The sequence below is a fragment of the Hyla sarda genome, chromosome 6, assembly GCF_029499605.1.
Source record: "Hyla sarda isolate aHylSar1 chromosome 6, aHylSar1.hap1, whole genome shotgun sequence".
Lineage (NCBI taxonomy): Eukaryota > Metazoa > Chordata > Amphibia > Anura > Hylidae > Hyla > Hyla sarda.
Genome location: NC_079194.1, coordinates 177,633,200 through 177,651,791, shown reverse-complemented (window position 1 = coordinate 177,651,791; position 18,592 = coordinate 177,633,200). Strand labels below are relative to the sequence as shown.

The following is an 18,592-nucleotide window of genomic DNA, read 5'->3' as shown; positions in this document are numbered from 1 at the left end:
TATTTTTCCACAGTATTTACTAAGGTTTCCCTACATGTTGCACTTTTTCCCTACATTTTCCTTTTTTTACATTCTCTGAGCTGTAGGGTTTTCCTCAGCTCAAATCCACCACATTTTCTGTGGAAACCTTAGTAAGTATGTTGGGTTTTTGAGTAAATGGAGAGTTGGTAGGGCTTTTACAATTTTTGGCGCATTAGTGGCACACAAATTCTGTCGCACAACCCGACAAAACAGGTCAGGGTTACAGTAGTAAATCAGGGCCACGGTATTAAAGCTTAAAAAGGTTTTCCGAGCATTTTATACTTGTGACCTATCCTTAGGATAGGTCATGCATGCTTGATCAGCCGGGTGCCGACACCCAGCCATAGCTCCAGCTTATACATGATGAATGGGGCTGGAAGCAGAGGAGTGCATCTTAGCTCAAATTCACTTCAAAAGCCTTTTAATACGTGCAAAATGACAACACATGTGGGCCTATGCCTCCATGGTGCTGAGCTCTAGGAAAATCCATATACCTTTTGTATGGGCCTTGTGTTTGTTGTAACCCTCTGTCAAGTGTATGAGGGATATTCTACTACTCCCCAATCCAACTGGAAACATTTCCAAACAATCTGGTCTAGAGCTGTCCTGGTAGCTTAAAAGCAGTTTCTTTCTTACAATGCAAGTCGTGGATAAGTTGGATAAGTTTTTGTTTTTTTCCCTTTAACTACCAATCCAAAGAAATAATCCAAATATACAATTGCTGAATGTGCATGTGTTTCTACCAAGACAGAATGTCAGGGGGTCATCTGTTTTGTCTTATCTCCCCAGAAAGTAATTTGGTTCCCCCCATCCCTCAGCCTTGTCTCCAAGCGTCCCAGTGACCTTACAGGAGAGATCCATCTGTGCATTAGCATTGCTGGAGGGAAGTGTTTGTATCTTTTTGTCTAAAAATACTTATCCTGTAGAACTTGTGATCCATGAAAGTTAATTGAAACAATTTCTCTTCCAAGTTTTGGCAAGCGAAGCATGCATTATAAGCATTAATATCTATAAATTGAATTGTTAATGAATCTAGACACTAATAATGAATGCAATTTTGCTGTCTTAACTAGAAAGGCTGAAATTATCAGCTTCTCTGGTAGAATTTATAATCATTTTTACTTATTAAATAGCAGAGCTATGCTTTAAATAAGCTAATCACTTTTATCTGACCCCACAGGAGTATCCGTCCTGATTAGAAACAGGTTTCCAACTGCAAAGCATCTTAGTGTGTTTTTTTTTTTTTTTTCCTTCCTTCCTAGCAGTAACTCCTTCGACTCAACTATTAACATGGGGGAGGGCCAGGACCCCTAGTGCATCCTTGTAAAGTCTACACATCTTTGGTGAAAAACATAAAAGTAAAATTTACAATCAGCAGGTTTTGAATGTAAACATCCCATTGCAACAGTTAAAAAGTTTGTTTTGTTTGTTTTTTGGCCCAGGGTCTTTGTTACAATTGTAGTGGGTTTGGCATGGTTTAGTTAGTGTTTTTTATATTCTGACAATGTTTAGTACATATCTGAAGACAAGGTTGCCTGTTTTTAACCCCTTAAGGACGTAAATGTACGTCCTGGTGCGGTGATACGTCCTGGTGCGGTGAATGTACCAGGATGTACATTTACGTCCTGTGCATAACCGCGGGCATCGGAGCGATGCCCGTGTCATGCGCGGCTGATCCCGGCTGCTGATCGCAGCCAGGGACCCGCCGGCAATGGCCGACGCCCGCGATCTCGCGGGCGTCCGCCATTAACCCCTCAGATGCCGGGATCAATACAGATCCCGGCATCTGCGGCAGTGCGCGATTTAAATGAACGATCGGATCGCCCGCAGCGCTGCTGCGGGGATCCTATCATTCAGAACGCCGCACGGAGGTCCCCTCACCTTCCTGCTTCCGGCTCCCGGCGTCTTCTGCTCTGGTCTGTGATCGAGCAGACCAGAACAGAAGATAGCCGATAACACTGATCAGTTCTATGTCCTATACATAGAACAGATCAATATTAGCAATCATGGTATTGCTATGAATAGTCCCCTATGGGGACTATTCAAGTGTAAAAAAAAAATGTAAAAAAATGTAAAAGTAAAAAAAAGTGAAAAATCCCCTCCCCCAATAAAAAAGTAAAACGTCCGTTTTTTCCTATTTTACCCCCAAAAAGCGTAAAAAATTAATTTTATAGACATATTTGGTATCGCCGCGTGCGTAAATGTCCGAACTATTAAAATAAAATGTTAATGATCCGTACGGTGAACAGCGTGAACGTAAAAAAAAAAAAAGTCCAAAATTGCTACTTTTTTAATACATTTTATAAAAAAAAATTATAAAAAATGTATTAAAAGTTTTTTATATGCAAATGGGGTATCAAAAAAAGTACAGATCATGGCGCAAAAAATGAGCCCTCACACCGCCGCTTATACGGAAAAATAAATTTATAGGTCATCAAAATAAAGGGATTATAAACGTACTAATTTGGTTAAAAAGTTTGTGATTTTTTTTAAGCACAACAATAATTTAAAAGTATGTAATAATGGGTATCATTTTAATCATATTGACCCTCAGAATAAAGAACACACATCATTTTTACCGTAAATTGTTCGGCGTGAAAACGAAACCTTCCAAAATTAGCAAAATTGCGTTTTTCTTTTTAATTTCCCCACAAAAATAGTTTTTTTTTGGTTGCGCCATACATTTTATGATATAATGAGTTATGTCATTACAAAGGACAACTGGTCGCTCAAAAAACAAGCCCTCATACTAGTCTGTGGATGAAAATATAAAAGAGTTATGATTTTTAGAAGGCGAGGAGGAAAAAATGAAAACGTAAAAATTTAATTGTCTGAGTCCTTAAGGCCAAAATGGGCTGAGTGCTTAAGGGGTCAAAGGAGATCTGCATTGGAATTTTTTTTAGAATCCCCTGTGCCCGAGCTGGAAAAATTAACAAAACAAACTTTAACTCGCCTTCCGACGTTCCCCTGTTGCGCTGATATCTGCGTCCCTGTCCTCCGGTGCTGGTCTTCTTCCCGCTTCCTCGGGACGAGAAGTCATACTGCGCTCAGCTTATCGCCGTCCGCAGCAATATCCCGCCTCTGCTGGTAATAGGCTGAGAGCACTGTCATGTAACGAGCCTGGGTAGCAGGGAGAAGGTGGGGCCCAGGCACCTTACATGACAGTGCACTCAGCCTATCACTGACCGCGGTGGGACATCACTGTGGCTGGCGATATGATGAGCACAGTATGGCTCATCGTCCCCAGGAAGTAGGAAGAAGACCGGCACTGGAGGATCGAAACGCCGATATCGGCGCAACTGGGGAACGTAGGAAGGGGAGTAAAAGTTTGTTTTGTTAGTTTTTGCTGCCTGGGCTCAGGGGATTCTAAAAAAGATCCAATACAGATCTCCTTTAAGTACTATCTAATACAGCAGATGATGGCTGTATGGCTATATGTAACGCTTTCCCAATTAGGATTCTTTTGGGCTTTCTTGAGCCTTGGTCATGGGTTTCATTATCGAGTCCTATCACTTCTACAGTACTAAAGGCAAACCGATCTGTCTTCTCGTAGATTCCCGTAGACATCCTTCAACCTTCTTTAATGTCTACCAGCTTTGAACATGCCGAGTCTGGTCCGTGATGATAGTTGTAAAAGACTAGTTTCACATTAACGTTGTCCTCAGTCTTGTTCAGGTTCGTTCAGCTTTTTTTTTTTTTTTCCTTGAACTGAAAAGACTCTGAAGCAGGTCAGAACACAGCAGACACTGCCTGGTCCCGATGGACCCCATTCACACCAATGGGGTCTGTCTGGGGTCTGGTAGTTTAGCGGAGAAAAAAAAATAGTGCATGCTTTATTTATTTTTTTCTCCTTTAAACTCAAGCTGTTTTTACAGAGTCCAACAGCAATGTGAACAAGGCCTAAGTGGTTGCAGACACCTCTGGTTGGACTCAACAGAAGCAGTAGGTTCAGACATTTTATATCCAACCATTCGTGAATGATAGATGCTTGGATCAGTCTGCAAGTCTCCACAGACAAGAGATGTTCTGACAAGTTTTGTGTCTTTGCTTTAGATTTAGACTTAGCATTAGATGTGCTCCTTAAGTTCCTAAAAGGGTTCTCCGATTTTAAATTTTAAATAAATCCCCCCGCCCCCCCCACCCACTCGGTTTTCGGTGCTCCCCACTGCTTCAGTTTACTTCTGAAAATGTGCTCCACTGGCTTTGCTGGTGACATTTCAAACACACTGCAGCTAGTCATTGAGGCCAATAAGTTGGACTGCATCGTATTAGTGTGTTCAGAACATCATCAGGGGAACGGGACAGGGTCAGCAGGGAACACCAGAGCAGTACACGAGATCCTCCCTCAGTAACTGAACTGAAACATATATATGAGGCGCAGCTTGTCCACTGTTAGATGTGTGTTGTTTGTATTTGGATATATACAGTATTACATATTTTCAATACTATAATATTCTAATAGTGAATAGCACGTAGTATAGACTAAATTTATATTGTGCACCTAGTCCATGAGTCTGGTTGCATCCCTAGTATCTCCCTGTATTACCATATGTTTCCACCAGGCTTATGCATTTAGAAAGTATATTGTGAGGTTTAGTCGTCTCATTTGGTTGTTGGGTACAGAACAAGCTTGCTTCAGGGAGGTGGGTATACACGGCGCTGAACAGATCAAGACAGGTAGTATAAAATCCACAGGTTTATTTCCCAAGTTGCAACACGTTTCGCAGCTACTAACAGCTGCTTCATTAGGCATCTGATAAAGCAGCTGGTAGTCGCTGCGAAGCATGTTGCATCTTGGGAAATAAACCTGTGAATTTTATACTACCGGTCTTGATCTGTTCAGCGCCGTGTATACCCACCTCCTTGAAGCAAGCTTGTTCCGTATCCATTGATGTAATAGGTGGAAGGACTGCAGGACAAGCATCCCTCACGTTTTGTGTGGGGGTACACAACCCTCACGTATGGGGGTGCACAACCCTCTGGGGTAAGCGTATCCCTCACTCCGTTTCCTCCATTATCCTCTTGAATTGTGCATACTACGCTATGTAGTGCTTTTCTTGTATATTTTTTGGTTGTTATCAGATAAGAGGTACACAAAGATTCTGCCCTACACACATTTATAATATGTTCAGAGATCTGTTTTGCAACCACATTTTTGCATATTATTTTAAACAGATATTTCTACAGACAAAAGCAGGAGGAGGGTGTGCTGCGGCATGAGCAGATGTCCTAAAGGTTGTTGTAATATTCACTGCTGTCACATTATTAAGAGCCTTATTTACACATTTTTGTTCTTTCTGCAGGCTGCTTGGTGTTTTTACCTTACTTCCCTCTGAGGATCAAGATCAGGATAGGGGATGAGGACAATTTTATTGTAGTAGCCAGTACCCACATGCCCAGAAGCAGGGGATCATTTAGAGATTCCTTATGGACTGTTTTGTGTTACCATGACATGTGCCCTTACACCACCTCTTTTATTTAATCAGATATTTCAAGACCTTTAAAGGGGTATTCCAGGATTTTTTTTTATTTGACTATGCTACAGGGGCTGTAAAGTTAGTGTAGTTCATAATATAGTGTCTGTAACTGTGTGTGACGGTTTTCTCACAATTCTTCTGTGATTTTCACCCCAGTATTTATTTTTAACAGCATACAAAATTACTCAGATTTTTCCCGGCTTGCAATGTGGCTGAGACCTGACTCGCTAGTCTGCTGATGACAGGGAGCCTGTCTGCTTCAATGGGTGGAGTGATCGCTTGGTGGGAGAGAGATCAATCTGCAACAGCTGTAGGCACCCTGATTGAAAACCACAAGTCTTTTGTTTCAATGGGTGGGGTGGATGATGTGTGGAAGGGAGGAAAATGGAATTGTGGGATTTGTAGTCAAAAAAAGAAAAGTCAAACAGGAAATACAAGTTCACAAAAAGCTAGCCACAGTGTTGTGGTAATCTCACAACATACCGTATTTATCGGTGTATAACACGCATTTTTTAGGCTAAAATTTTTTGCCTAAAGTCTATCTGCGTGTTATATGCCGATAAGCCGCTGCAGTTCAATGATTTAAAGCGGGCGCTTTAAATCAACGAACTGCAGCAGCTTTTGCAGGTCCAGAGACCTGCCCATCCTGGGGTCCAGAGACTGCCGGCGCTGCTGCCCCATTGCCTCCCCCATCCCCGGTTTTTCTGACCCCGCAGAGGCCCCCAGGCCGTCGCTGCCCACTTCTCTCCCCCTGCCTTTCCTGGGGTCTAGAGCCCTGCTACCGCCGCTTCTCTCCCCCTGGCTATCGGCGCCGCTGCCCCATTGCCTCCCCCATCCCCGGTTTTATGATTACCTGTTGCCGGGGTCGGGTCCGTGCTGCTTCTGGCTCCCGTCCGCGGTGCTTCTGGCTCCGGTGTGGCATCTATGCGTCGTTGCTATGCGCTGCGAGGTGCAATGACGAGTGACGCAATAGGGCAGCGGCGCCGATAGCCAGGGGGAGAGAAGCGGCGGCAGTAGGGCTCTAGACCCCAGGAAAGGCAGGGGGAGAGAAGCGGGCAGCGACGGCCTCTCTCCCCCTGCCTTTCCTGGGGGCTTCTGCAGGGTCAGAAACAGCATATCGGGGTATACACATGCACACACACGCACCCTCATTTTACCAAGGATATTTGGGTAAAAAACTTTTTTTACCCAAATATCCTTGGTAAAATTAGGGTGCGTGTTATAGGCTGGTGCGTGGTATACCCTGATAAATACGGTAGCCATTTAGCCCCAAGACAAGCGCAGATCCTTCCTAAGCATGTCCATTACTGTCTGCCAGGTACGTACTAAAATCACCTTATAGTGGATAACTCTTTTAAGGTTTATAGGAGAACCTATTTGATACAGGGCAGTTCTGATCCTCAGACAAGTGTCATGCACTTCCTCATGCCGTCTTGACCCGTCCTGTTCTTTTCCCATAAAAAAACAAAACAAAAAAAAACAATTATAAAAATAAAGTACAATAACAGATGCAAACGGATGTAGTTCGGTTGTATCCTTAATTTTCAGTTAATAAACCAAAAAAATATATTTTTTTTTTGTTCTGAGCCTGCTAAGAAGTAAAAACGGATGCAAGTGAATGACGTTAAAGGCTCATCTGTTTTTCATAGACTTCAATGTTAAATTTACTTTATCCTTTTTTTTTTTCTTTCATTTTTTTTTTGACTGGAGAAAACATTTTCTCCCGTTAAAAAAAAAAAAAACGGAAATGAGCACAGACGGGTGCATACGGATGTGAAAGGATTGTAAGAAAAATCCCATTTACATCAATGGGATTATTTTACAACTGTTTGTAATCCGTTTACAAGCAGCAACAACAGAACTAAACGGGGAAAAAAAAACTGGGACAGACGGCCGTGTGATTGTTAGGTTGGCCAAGCTATACTGTTATAAGAAAAAATTTCCCTGTAGCAAGAGAAATACCTAGCAGCCACTTACCCTTGTGATAACAGCTCCTGCCAGACTCCTCCATGCAGTTCCCAGAAATCACCTGATCACAATGCAGCTGGACTGGGGTTGTGCCAATAACAACGGTTTTAGCAATTATTATAGATTCCAATGACCCCATCCACTGAGGTACACAAAGCTGTCAGACCCACCTGTATCGGCATAATACAGGTTTTATAAGGTACTTGTATAACCTGTGGCTAACCCTTTTTAGGTGGTATTCCAGTCACATGTCTGTATGGCATGTCTTGCTCCGCTTTCTATTCCTGAAGACTATAACGCAAAGAACGATTCTGCCCTCCTCTATATCGCAGCCAGGCTTCAAATGCAAAACAGGGGCTATGGCACATCTGTGAATTCTCATCTATCACACACTTATGGCATTTCCTAAATATCTGTCTGGAATGCCTCTTTATTGTGTAACCTTGGATTGTTTGACAGTGATATATAAATTTTATGCCAGATAGCGTTGCCATTGGGCCCTATTGTTTGCATAGTTATACAATCATGGCCGTAAATGTTGGCACCCCTGAAATTTTTCAAGAAAATGAAGTATTTCTCACAGAAAAGTATTGGAGTAACACTTGTTTTGCTATACACGTTTATTCCCTTTGCGTGTATTGGAACTAAACAAAAAAGGGAGGAAAAAAAGCATATTGGATATAATGTCACACCAAACTCTAAACATGGGCTGGACAAAATTATTGGCACCGTTTTAAAATTGTGGAAAAATAAGATTGTTTCAAGCATGTGATGCTCCTTTAAACTCACCTGGGACAAGTAACCGGTGTGGGCAATATAAAAATCACACAAGAAAGCAGATAAAAATGAGAGAAGTTCACTTAATCTTTGCATTGTGTATCTGTGTGTGCCACACTAAGCATGGGCAACAGAACGAGGAGAAGAGAACTGTCTGAGGACTTGAGAACCAAAATTGTGGAAAAATATCAACAATCTCAAGGTTATAAGTCCATCTTCAGAGATCTAGATTTGCCTTTGTCCACAGTGCGCCACATCATCAAGAAGTTTGCAACCCATGCGCTGTATCTAATCTCCCTGGTCATGAACGTAAGAGAAAAATTGATGAAAGGTGTCAACGTAGTCCGTTTGGTGGATAAGCAGCCCCAAACAAGTTCCAAAGATATTCAAGCTGTCCTGCAGGCTCAGGGAGCATCAGTGTCAGCGCGAACTATCCATTGACATTTAAATGAAATTAAATGCTATGGCAGGAGACCCAGGAGGACCCCACTGCTGACACAGACATAAAAAAGCAAGACTACATTTTGCCAAAATGAACTTGAGTAAGCCAAAATCCTTCTGGAAAAACGTTTTGTGGACAGATGAGACCAAGATACAGCTTTTTGGTCAAGCACATCATTCTACTGTTTACTGAAAACGGAATGAGGCCTACAAAGAAAAGAATACAGTACCTACAGTGAAATATGTTGGAGGGTCAATTATGTTTTGGGGTTATTTTGCTGCACCTGGCACGGAGTGCCTTGAATGTGTACAAGGCATCATGAAATCTGAGAATAACTAACGGATTTTGTCTTGCACTGTACAGCCGAGTGTCAGAAAGCTGGGTTTGCGTCCGAGATCATGGGTCTTCCAGCAGGACAATGACCCCAAAAATATGTCAAAAAGCACCCAGAAATGGATGGCAACAAAGCGCTGGAGAGTAGCAAGGAGTCCAGATCTAAATCCCATTGAACACATGTGGAGAGATCTTAAAATTGCTGTTGGGAAAAGACGCCCTTCCAATAAGAGACCTGGAGCAGTTTGCAAAGGAAGAGTGGTCCAATAATCCGTCTGAGAGGTGTAAGAAGCTTATTGATTGATATAGGAAGCGACTGTTTTGAGTAATTTTTTCCAAAGGGTGTGCAACCAAATATTAAGTTAAGGGTGCCAATAATTTTGTTCAGCCTATTTTTGGAGTTTGGTGTGACATTATGTCCAATTAGCTTTTTTTTCCTTCCTTTTTGGTTTAGTTCAAATACACTTAAAGGGAATAAACATGTGTATAGCAAAACATGTGTTACTGCAATCCTTTACTGTGAGAAATACTTCATTTTCTTGAAAAAATTATAGGGATGCCAAAAATAATAAATTTGCGTGGCACCCCTACCGAAGTTGATAACCAAAGAAAATAAAAAATAAAGGAAAATGATTCAAAGCACAATATCTATCTGGGGGTATGCAGTTTACAGTGCTTTATACAGCATCTCAAAAGTGACGTCTTCTCTGATCAGCGTCGTTCTCTTCTCCATTTGCTCTGGGCCAACATGACCATTTCTTCCAGCCATAACTCTCTACCATTAAACCTGCAAAACAAACCTATTAGGCTGTGCACTTTACCAGTATCAGCCTCCAGATTCCCCTTTTACAAGTGAAGAGGAATACAGGGGTGTATAGGTGTAAAGGGGTGACAGAGGAGTGTAGAGGGGTGTACATGGGAGACAGAGGGGTGTACATGGGTCACAGATGGGTGTAAAACAGTGTACATGGGTGTCGGTGGTGAAAGGGGTGGACAGGAGGGAAAAAGTGGTGACGGGTGAACATGGGTGACAAGGATGTGGTCAGAGGGGTGAACATTGGTGACAGGGGGATGGACAGGGATGAGAGAGGGGTGAATAGGGGGATAGCCAGGGTGGACAAGCGGTTAAAAGAGGGGTGGACAAGAGTGACAAAACGGACAGAGGGGTGAATAGGGGGGGGTGGACATGGGTGACAGGGGTAGACTGGGGGGTGGACAGGTGGGGTGAACATGTGTTACAGGGGAATGGACACAGGTGACAGAGGGGTGGACATGGATAACAGGAGTGGACATGGGTGATAGGAGGGGGGGGGTGGACAGGGTTAAGAAGGGGTAACATAGGGGTGGAAAGGGTACAGTTCCTTAAGCAAGCCATTTTTCTTCACTACACCAGCACAGGAATCCGGCACAGCTTCCACGTTCCTCCCCTCTCTGGCAGGGCATTCATTCACTGCGCCGCTGGGGGGAGGGGGACACTGGGGCACGGGTCACTACACCGGCATGGGAATCCGGCAGAGTACCGCCAGGGCACTCATTCATTGCGCCGCAGGGGGAGGGGGGAATCTGGGGCATGGATCACTACACCGGCAAGGTAATCCGGCAGAGCACCGCCAAGGCACTCATTCACTGGGCTGCAGGGGGAGGGGGATGCAGGGGGATTCTGTGTGCGCACACACACAGCAAAGCGCACATATACTCCCCCCCCCCCCCCCCCCCCCTGCGGTGCCCTGAGTCACAGGCCCGCAGGCCGGGGCGGGAAATAAAAATAAACGTAATAAATAAAATGTTGACGACAATATCCAGCGGCACCCCTGGCAGTGCCGAACAGCACCCCAGTGTGCCGGGGCATCCCGGATGGGAATCACTGCCTTAGACTGTGAGCTCTTGTGGACAACATTCTCTGTATTATTCAGTTTCATCTATAGAATCTGCTGGTGATGTATATGGATGATACCATGCTGCTGTATATATGTTCTTTAAATCACACTTTTTGGTAACATATATAAGCAGTGTACTGTTTACGCAAGCCAAGGATATAAAGTTGGTCTCCTTACCCTTAGCTATAAAGACAAAGGCTGGCAGTTCTGTGTGTATAGGAAGGGCTGCAGCAGGCTTTTGGGTTACATGATTTATTCACTGGGCCTATGCTCTCTGTGTCACTGGGTGTGATCATTAACACTTCTGAGACTGTCTCCCCTGAAGGTCTGGAGCACCCTCTGCTGGCAAGTGATAGGAATTGCATGTAAAATGCTTGTTTTTATGTTGCAAAACAGCAACAGACAAACATCACAAAGAGAGTGTCTATTTGTTTTGTTCTATTGACCTATCTATCACTATGTGAAAATATATATGATTGCAATTGACGTGAGGATGGACATGCTATTAGTATAGACTGTGCATGTAATGTTCATGCCCATATGGCTGTATATACAACATATGCATGTTATAGTGTCACTGAGCACATTTAAATGCACGTTTGGTCATTCAATGTTAGGATTTTTATTCATCCAGGGTATTATTTTGCATAATATTTTTGTCTTGTGAGTGTCAGAAAACAGTAGTATGTGTGTGTTTGTGTTTTTATCACAGTATGTGCAGTTGTAATTGTCTGAAACCATTGTGTGCATACAATCCTGGCTTCTCATTATTCAGGCGGTGTATACCAGGCTAGAAGGTTATGTCAGATTTTTTTGTGTGATTGGGGAGGGGGGAGATGGGGGGGCCCTCTAAAATGCAATTTGGGTTGAAAAATGAAATTTGTGTGATAAGAATGTGATTCAGCAGCGGACCATAATCATATGCGCTTTAATAATCTTTATTTTGCAGGAGTCAGTTTCCAGGGCAACCGAGAGCGAACCAGTGACAAGCTCCCTGCTGAACAGCAAGCGGCTGCAGGCAGGAATATCCGTGAGTCCCTTCCCGTCCCTGTAATGATGGCTGCTATTCCTCATGCATCAGATTAATAAGGATTCCTCTGCCCCCCTCTGTTAATACTTCCATTATTCTGTCGCTGTGAGCTGCAGTAATGGCAAGACGTGGAGCTGAGAAGCCCACTAGGCCAAGTGAAAGAACAGATGGAATATCGTTAGCATTTTTATGTAATTACATTTTTATTACTTCTATTCTTTTCTTCTCCCTGCCTTCTGTACCACTCCATGCACCAATAGCGCAGGGGGAAGGGTTGCAGGGCTCGATGTTTCCAATCGTTGGGTGTTTGTGCTGATAAAATTATATTATGTGAAGATTCGGAGTGACCCTGAAGAGTGGGGGTCCTGATCTGTTGGGTTTTCTTTCTCTTTGTCAGTTACCTAGATTTCACCAGGACGATATATATATATATATATATATATATATATATATATATATATATATATACATACATATATACACACACACACACACACACGTTAGCTTTGCTGACTTCACCATTTGCACGAGCCACTTCTCAGGACTCAGGATACATCTAGCATGGCAACATTTTTAACAAATGCAATGTGCATCTTCCTGTTTCCTATACTCTAATGCGCTTTGACATTTGCACACAGACCCGTGCCCGCTGGCATAAGCAGATAAGTGTATAGGTATATACGTCAGCAGTTTATGCCTCTGACTTTCAGTGCATTCACACAGTAAGACAAGGCGCTTTATAGGGTACATGGTCACAAGGCAGTTTTTCATATGAGATGACTACATCTATTGAGACACCTTGAGGTAGTAGTTTACGTCAAGATTTCCTCCTGTTAACGTGATCAATACGGTAATGTATCTCGCCAAACATGCAAAGATTTTTACAACTTTATCTAAATGTGTTAATTTCAACTTTAACTGGCCTCCCAAGGATAGTTATGCTAGCATTGTAGCGGATTATGAAAGGGGTTATCCAGGAACAAACTTTTTTTATATATCAACTGGCTCCAGAAAGTTAAACAGATTTGTAAATTACTTACTATAAAAAAAATCTTAATCCTCAGGAACCACCCAGTTTAGAAGCAAATCCCCATAGCAAACCTCTTCTAAACCGGGCGGTTCCCGAGACACGTGTCATCAGAGAGCACTTAGACAGAAAAGAGCAACCTTAACTTCAGAAGCTCATAAGTACTGAAAGGATTAAGATTTTTTAATAGAAGTAATTTACAAATCTGTTTAACTTTCTGGAGCGAGTTGATATATAAAAAAAAGTTTTTTCCTGGAATACCCCTTTAAGCATACTCACTTTCTGGATCAATGGAACTGACATCTGTATCATCGATGTAGCTGCAGACATTTCCCCTGCTGTGCTGCGTTAGTATGATCCACAGACTTAACCTGCACACCTTTATCCACTTATATGAAGGCAACAAAGAATAGAGTCTGGCACAATTTCTGGAATACATATTGGGGGGGTATTCATGAAGAGTGGTGTAGGTGAACATCTTTTTACTCCATTAATTAATGTGGTGGAAACTGTGTTCCTGCACCAGATTTATTACATGGTGCAGGGCAAGTGATAAATCTGGTGGTGGTCACATTTCTTACTTCAGTACACTACTTTGTATGGTGCCCCACTGTGACTTTTTTTGTGACTTTTTATCTTGTGCCACAGAATGTGCGACTTTTTTTTATTAATGTTGTTTGCAGTCAGTTTGTAAGCCAAGCCAGGGCTGGTGTAGATTTGCGCCTAATTTAGCACAGTTGTGACAAAAGATGCGACAAACTGAAAATTAGCATATTATGAATTCCTTACCACTGCATGAGATCAGCTGAAATCATGACTTGGTATGTTCTTTTACAAAAACCTTCTAAAGCAAAAGTTGCAATGAAAAGTCTCAAAACAGCATCTGAGACAGACTGTGAGACAAATGTACACCACAAAACCAGGGTAAATTAAATGATGTATTCCCCCTATTGACACTATTCTACACATTAGGCTCTCAGGAATTCTCGCCCACCTTTGGAAGATCTTCAAATGTAACCAAATTCATCTTTTACCTCTTTGTGTTCAGTATTGCTCCTCAGCCCCATACAATTGAAAAAGCCGCAGTACCAGACAGCCCCATAAGCCATTTTTTCATATCTCATGCAACCCCATTTGTTGTTGTTTTTATTTTTTTTAGGCTATAAATGCTGTTCCCTAATATGGAAGCAAACCTTTGTTACAACACTACACGGGAATGCCTATCTAATCTGAGATTATTCAGATTGAGTTGATATTCTGTATTTATGCCATTATCCTGAATTCAGTCTCTAAATCATGCTGCATATATGCACACAGCCGTTTGCCATCCAGAATGTAATGTCACCACTTTGGCTGTCGGCCTTTCGGAGCCTGCTGAAGCTTTTACAATGCAGTTGTTGCAATCAGTGAACCACAAGGCTATTCCTGCTGTCATAAGGTTCAGACCATGAAAACAGAACAGCAGGAATGATACCAGTGACCGAGGGGAGAGCTGCTGGACCAGGGCTCAGGGATATGATACTGTACACATCCAGTAGGTTCATCAGCTGCAGACGTCTAGGCACAAGGCTTCATACATACAGGCCATCCAATATTTTCATATGACACACACTGTGCACCACAGGGAAGCTGCTCTCTAATGCAGATTCCAATAATTCTACATTGTGCTATAGTGGGTTTCCTAATTTATTACTATGGATCCCTGCTTTACCTAATTATTTTGTATGGGACAAATTACAATACACATGCTGACATTTATTAAATGAAATAAGACGAAGGCACCATCTGTGATGATATGTATGTTTCTATTCATGATTTATTTCCTCAGAAGTGTAGATTTCTTTACTTTTGTCTTTTTTTTTTTCTAAAATGTCCTTTCTGTTCTGATGGACTTTCATAATTTTCCTTTTTTTATTTATTTATTGGGACTATTAAAACAGTCTGCAACTTTCTAATGCAAGATCTCTGGTTGTTGTTTGAGAACAAAAAACAAAAAACTTTACACCCACCGGTGAAAAAATGGTACATACCTAATACTTCTCACAGCTGTGTTTGCTATAGTTGTAGCCAGTGTAAGTATAGTTGTATCCAAGAGTCTATGAGGTGAGCAGATTGGATTCCAGATTGATGCATTCTGCCTGGAGTCCAATCTAGAGCAAACTATGAGGCTAATCTATCTCCACTTACCATTACCTCTGCCAATAACACACACAATGTTGCTAAATATTTTGTGGTATATGCCACACTTGCCAACCATACATCAAAGAGCTTGACAAACATTGCAGCCCTTCATCCATAGTACAGCAGGAACAGGCTTACATCCAGCAGTACTGTACCAAATGGCCCAGCTCCCAACCAAATGGCCCAGCTCCCCCTAGTTGATTATTACTATGGCCACCATGCAGTATCCTATCAAACACAACTGGAAACTTGTTCCTTTGCTCAGATCTACACTCACAAGTAAACTCCCTTTTTTGTTACTTGTGTACAGTGATCCCCTTGTTGCTGCGCATCCAGAATTTCACTCTGTAGCACAAGAGAGATTTATTGCTGATGTATTTACCCCCTATACCTGTTGTTCCCAACCAGTAGCTTGCAACCCCATGTTGTATAGCTTGCCATATGAGTCCCCAGTTATTGCCATACCGCCATATGTACTGAAAATGTTTTAAGAGAAATGTATCAGTTTTTTTTTCTAGTGTCAAACATTGATGAATCCCATTGAGATATATATATATCTCCTATATTTTTAAGTTTACCTTCATACTCAAAGTGGCTCTCAAGGTCTACCCTAGACTATCAACTAGACTATGGCTGCATTCACATCACGTTTAGGCATTACAGCTGCCGGGTCCAGCTGGGAAATTTCACAACCAGGAGCTCCCGTATCCCAGCCGGACCGGCGCCGAAAGCCCTTCACTTTAATGAGCCGACCGGAGTCAGACAGTTACTCCGGACGGCTCATTTTTGCCCCGTATCCGGTTTTGTGACTGGACTTAAAACCGTGGTATACTATAGTCACAAATCCGGATTTGGGGCAAAAAATTAGCCAACTGGAGTCACTATCTGACTCCGAGCGGCTCATTAAAGTGAATGGGTTTCAGCACTGGTGCTGCTGGGATACGGGAGATCCTGGCTTGGAAATTTCCCAGCCAGACCCGGCAGCTGAAATGCCTAAACGTGATGTGAATGCAGCCTAAATAAAACTATAGCAAACTCTCAACTGTGTAGATTGTTTGGCCTGAACACCTCTGGTGTCTCTGACAACAAACAGGGATCAGGAAAACAGAGCATTTGTTAAAAATTCTCTTTGATGACTTCACATGCTTCTTTGTAAATACAGCAGACACCGGGATTTCTTGTCCATCCTTACAGTCCAAACTTTGTTATTACAAACAGCTGATATATGAGCATTCATCCCTCTTGCTCAGACTCCTGAAATGCCTAGTTTTGCAGGGGAGATGTGTTGCATCATTATAAGTGCAGTTTGAGTCTAGGAAAGCTGAGTGGTCACTTCATTTTGGTTAGTACTATGTGGAGAATTTGCACTGTATTCCGGACACATACAGAATATGAAGCATTATCGTACAGCCCTATGGCACCTGCAGTCCCTTCGCCAAGGAGTTTCATTTTGAAATGATTGATCTTGAAATTAGGGAGCAACTAGAAAATCCAATTTGGAGAGGAGTTTTAAAAATCCCTTAATAAAGCTACAGTGAAATGTATGATTTAACACAAGCACAAATAGCCGCTATTATGTGTCATTAGCAAATCGGAGTTCAGGGAGCCCGTCTGTGCTGCTGCCTTGGAGCGCTGGCCCTGCCTCCCCTGTCTGCATTGATTTGTGGAACTGTGTCATAACGACATCGGGAAGCAATGAATTGAAGATGGAGCTGTGATAGAATCTGGAGGGGGCACACACAAGCCGTGCAACTTTTCTATCTCTTCAGCCTGATTAGATTTTTTTTTTTGCCTCCTCTTAAGAGCTTTCACTTTGTAATAAAAATGGTAAATCAGTAGCACGGGAGAGCGAAAAGGGAGAGACTTTAGTACTGGAAGGCGAATAGCGGATACTTGATTTGTGTGGACATGGTATGAGACCAGCAAAATGGGAGCGGAAGGTATTATTTATTTATTTATTTTTTTAAATTTACACCTTTTATTAACAAATATGAACAAGGAGCGTGGAATATTTACATTTCTCAATGCAGTGGTTCCTACTTGCTTTCTGACAAGTGACACCTCACACTGCACCAGTAGAGTTGGCAGCCATATTGTCAAACCAATGATCACATGAATTTTTGGTTGCTCCTACAAAGTGGCTATTTGCACCGATTAATCCTACATGGAATCCAACCAGCATAATATCATCTACTTCGAATTAGTATTTTCTTCCTGTGCTCTTGTACATTTCCTCTATGTTCTCTTGACACCAAGAAACACATTTTAGGCTAGGTTCACATCTGCCTCAGAGGCTTTGTTTGGGGCCTCAGTCTCAGATTCTTTTCAGGAGGAGTGACCGGAGTAGTTGGATTGTCCACTGCATGACAGATACCAATGCCCCCCGAAAGACCACATTGACCTTAATGGAGTTCTACAGCTTTTAGCATGGTGTCCGTCACTTTGCAGGGTTGAAACGCATGCAGTGCTTTTTTTTTTTTTGTATTTCATTTTTTAAACTGAATCTGTGACACAGCTGTGTGCAAAGCCTAACTTCCCATGAAATGAACTTGATGTTGTGTGTATGTGAAACTAAGGAATTAATCTGCCATTTTGCTGGGCCATTTATCTAGGTCACTTTCTAGGGATATTACATTCTGTAGAGTATCTACAACACTACAGATCTCCATGTCATCAGCAGTTCAGAGAAATAACAGTGAAGTCAAACCCTTGATGACATGTTAAGCAGTGCTGGTCCCAGTACAGACTTTTGGGGTACTCCAGTTATAACATTGATTTGGATATAACCCACTTATGACTATACATTAACCCCTTAAGGACCAGAGAATTTTTTTGCACATCTGACCACTGTCACTTTAAGCAGTAAAACTCTGGGATGCTTCTCCTAATCATTCCGATTCAGAGATTGTTTTTCCGTGACATATTCTACTTTCTGTTAGTGGTAAATTTCTGTCGATACATGCATAATTTCTTGGTGAAAGATTCCAAAATTTCATGAAAAATGTAGCATTTGCTTGTAAGGAAAATAGACAAACCAAATAAATGATATATTGATTCACATACACAATGGCCCTCATTTACTAAAGGAGAACCAACGTTTTTTTCTCGGTTGTTGCGCCCAAAATTTGGTCTCATCCCGCGTGCAACCAAATCTGCGCCCAAAATTTAGGCACACAACCTACATTTTCAAAAACACTCAGAGTTTAATTTAACCTACAAAATGGGTGTGGTTTACTCAAAAATTTAACCCGACAAAATGGAAAAATCACTCGGAGTAATTGTGAAATCACTCTGAAATAAGTGTGATTTCTCAACTCTGAAAAACCGACAGCCCAGGGGTCGAGTGAAAATGGAAAAATTTAGTGTTTTTGAGGAAGGGACAGCTGACCATTGTGGTTCATGATTAAATTACTTGTTTTATACTTTAAAAGCATTTTTAACCCCTCAACGCTTTTATGA

The 18,592-nt window shown here is 42.1% G+C and overlaps 1 protein-coding gene across 8 annotated transcripts in view; it reads left to right on the top strand.

The window, feature by feature from the left end:
* Positions 1-18,592, top strand: part of PMFBP1 (polyamine modulated factor 1 binding protein 1) — a 302,187-nt gene that overhangs the window by 88,266 nt on the left and 195,329 nt on the right. For 6 of the 8 annotated variants that reach the window (XM_056525902.1, XM_056525904.1, XM_056525900.1 and 3 more), the window contains one exon: positions 11,845-11,925. The exons of the other annotated variants lie outside the window; for them this stretch is intronic. In XM_056525902.1, coding sequence (XP_056381877.1) covers positions 11,845-11,925 — 81 coding nt within the window. The remainder of the gene's footprint in view (positions 1-11,844; positions 11,926-18,592) is intronic. 8 annotated transcript variants of the gene reach the window in all.